This window comes from Anoplolepis gracilipes, chromosome 4 (assembly GCF_047496725.1).
Source record: "Anoplolepis gracilipes chromosome 4, ASM4749672v1, whole genome shotgun sequence".
Taxonomy (NCBI): Eukaryota; Metazoa; Arthropoda; class Insecta; order Hymenoptera; family Formicidae; genus Anoplolepis; species Anoplolepis gracilipes.
The window spans coordinates 2,310,233-2,313,654 of NC_132973.1; the positions used below are offsets into that span (position 1 = coordinate 2,310,233).

General features: G+C 30.1%; 1 protein-coding gene across 1 annotated transcript; it reads left to right on the forward strand.

Moving 5' to 3' along the window:
- On the forward strand, positions 1-2,222 carry Asun (integrator complex subunit 13 asun). The gene is made up of 3 exons (XM_072890975.1): positions 1-129; positions 469-800; positions 1,307-2,222. The coding sequence occupies exons 1-3, from the start codon at positions 1-3 to the stop codon at positions 1,587-1,589; spliced, it is 744 nt and encodes a 247-aa protein (XP_072747076.1). The 3' UTR covers positions 1,590-2,222.
- The last annotated feature ends 1,200 nt before the right edge of the window (positions 2,223-3,422 follow it).

Genomic DNA, 3,422 nt, shown 5'->3' on the forward strand with positions numbered 1-3,422 from the left:
ATGTTAATACCATTTAAACGTAATTCTAATGATGATGGTCCAGTAGAAAAAATGAGATCAAGATTAGAACGTCATACTAAATATTGGCCCATGACTATTTCCAGTACTCTCATGTTTAACTTAAAACAGGTTTGTATTAAAAATATTATGACTCTTTTTTCAAGGACAGAATTAAGGACTCAATTTTTATTTTTCATATACACATCTAATAATATAATTTATACTTATATCTAATAATATTATTAAAATTAAGATAATCAAAATTAAAAAATGGACTTTTGTATTCCAATTTAGTCTCAAAATATTCTTCAATAAATTTTAATTTATGTTTTAAGATAATGTCGACAATTTAAATTATTTTAGAATCTTTTTGAGAATGTTAAAATTACTGATCTACATCTCAGTATTAAAAAATCTTAATTTTTAGAGCACTTAGTAATACCATTTATCCTTAAATTCTTTGCATAGGTGATAGATCCACTTTCAGAGCTAATGGTGAAGGAAGAGTTAACCACTGATGAAGTATTACAATGTAAACAAATAATCTTCAGTGTACTCGGATTGGAAGCAAAGCATGAGACGTTGCCGCTGCCCAACATCGGCGGAGGTCGTGGCGGAAAGGGAGGAGTGCGCAGGGAAGAACATTATCGTTTGCTATGGGACGAGATAGAAACGTTTCTCAAGCACCACGCGAACAACTCGGCTGCGCATACTGAAGTGCTAAACTGTCTATTGGAAATCAGGAATAAAGACGACAAGGATAAGGTGGAACTTGATCAAGCTCTACGCGAATTAGACAGGTAACTAAATAATCGTGAAAAAATCAAATAAAAAGATTTATAAAAATTATATATTTATTATTTTAAGATAAATTAAAATTTTTTTATTATCACAAAATGCTTTATGTTTATATACTTTTATAGTTATTATGACTTTACTGTATTAAAATTTAGTGCAAGTTTAAGTTTTATTGGTATTGAATGAATGAATTGAATAGTATATGAGTAAATGAAAATTTATTTGCATCAATATAGAATAATAATAGAAATAACATTGATAAAAAAATATTATAATATAAAATTAAAAATAGTAGAAATTGAAAAGTTAATAACTTAAGTTTTACTCAAAAAATTAATTAAAAAGAGAAAGAAAGAGATTAATTAGGTGAAAAATTAGAAAAAGTAGTTCGATTTAATCGAAAAGTACAAATATTTAAAAAAAATTATTTTGAAGATATAATTCTATAAGTTTAAATTTAGAAATTTAGGAATCTTTAAAAATCTCTCAAAATCAATTTTTCTCATAGCTTCGGTAAAGAAGATGGAACTGCTCGAGTTAGCGTAATCAGAGCGACGACAGACTCACCGATGTCGCCGCCGGCGAGCGTGTCAATGCCTCTGAACAAGCAATTACACAAGGCCAATGCTGGATCGAAGAGTCTCCTGGATATTTGGCTACAACGCAGCGCTCCAAAAGATAAAAAACCGGATTTTTATGGTAGAATCAATAGCGATGGTCTTAAAGCAAAACTATATCCAAATTTGAAAGACACAGGAAGAGAACCCAGAGAGACCATCCTAGAGGGGTAGTGTAAACGAGGAGTTTTAAAGAAAGTGAAATGTATTCTGCAAAGACACCATATATATAACGTAAATATAATTTATATAGATATATTAAATACAAATTATTATTTAACGGTATTATTTATGATTGTATAAAATAAGTTTGATAAGTTTAGAGTTTATTAATATGATGAAGAATATTACGATCACGTAGATTAGAATATTAAAAGTAATATATTTTTTATATTAAAAGTAAGTATACATATGGTTTTAATTTTATTATTATATATAGAGAGAAGGAATCTTGAAATATATTTTTTCTATATCTTTATATTTGTAATTTTATAGATTTATAGAAATATTTTGTAGTTTTCTTTAGATATAGTAATTATGATGAAAGAGATCTAAATATTTCATGATTCTCTATAAAATTATGTATGTATTTAAAATTGATATTTTCATAATTAAACAATCGATCTCTTAGAATTTTTAAGTTTCACAAGAACGAGGTACTTATGTTAGTGCTAATAAGAGTGAAAAAGATAAAGTTGCTAGAATTTATAGAGAGTGTAGAGTAGATTGTAAAAAGAGATTCTGAAAGATTAGAATCAAAAAATTTATTCGAATATAAAAAATTCTAAGAATCAATCAAATTTGAATTTGCAGCCAAGAATTTTATTTATTATAATACCCAAGTGGAAAAACTAAGAATTAAAATAAATTTGCGCAAGAATTGACAGATTTAATCAGAGTTAAAAATATATAACAAGAATTAAGAGAATAGAATTTATTAAAAACTCTGGAAGAATAGACTCAAATTCCAAAAGGCACTATATACACAGTATCATATAATATGCGAGATTATAATATGTCTACATGTAATAAGCTAAGAAAAATTCAAGAATTCAGCTGAGATGCGAGAAGTATAACGACAAGACAAAAGACTAGAATACAAGGATACGATTATCCGAGATTACCAGCTCGATACCATGCGAAGATCCATTTGCCTACAAGAGTAAGTGGGATGAAAGTGTATCAGTGGTACAACATCATTCCAGCTCCCACCTTTTCCTCCGCCGTTCTACCGCATCCCTCTCCACCCCTCCAGCTGTTTTATAGTCGACACGTCTGCCGAGTGTCTGAGCCGTCTAAACGATACATCGACCTCTGTCGAATCTATAGTTCACTTCGGGCGTGCGGCCCCCGCCGTGCTAATCGATGAATGTGGGAGGATATCAAAACGAGAGAGAGGCAAGGAGAGGAAAGATTCGATCGCGTATATTGCGTGTAACATAGTGTGTGTGTATGTATATGTATTTATCTTTTCTCTCTCTCTCTCTCTCTCTCTCTCGCTTTCTGAATTTGAGAGAGATAAATAATGAAAGAGAAATATAGGAAGAAAACTCGTAATACAAGGTGACTAGATATTAGGAAGTTAATGAAACTAATGAGTGGTAGATATAGGTGATCTTACTTGATGCAACCCTTGTAAGAGATATAAGAAGTAAGAAGATATAAGTTTTACTCGAGGATTTACAAATTCATAGAATGGTAGAAGCAACTAAACTCAAGATTGAAGCACTTGAAACAGGAAAAGACACCAGAAAAATAATAAGAATTAAAAAGATAAAAATTTTAGATGATAAACATTAAAAATCTTGAATATTGCGAATTGAACATCTCCCGAGGTAATTTCAGGTCCATCCGCTCGACAAAGTCTCAATTGTCCTAGACTCTTCAAAGATCCATTTAAATTTATTCACAATCTGCTTCTGAAAAAAAGAGATGCAGAGCTAGAGGAAGAAAATTATGTGACAATCAAATCGATCTATATTTTGAGCGAGGTCATTACTTATGCTG

Excerpts from the sequence above, each read along its gene's own strand:
- Asun (XM_072890975.1), top strand. The coding sequence starts at position 1 with ATGTTAATACCATTTAAACGTAATTCTAATGATGATGGTCCAGTAGAA. Across the intron at positions 130-468 it reads TCATGTTTAACTTAAAACAG|GTGATAGATCCACTTTCAGA; the intron begins GTTTGTATTAAA and ends TTCTTTGCATAG. Across the intron at positions 801-1,306 it reads GCTCTACGCGAATTAGACAG|CTTCGGTAAAGAAGATGGAA; the intron begins GTAACTAAATAA and ends TTTTTCTCATAG.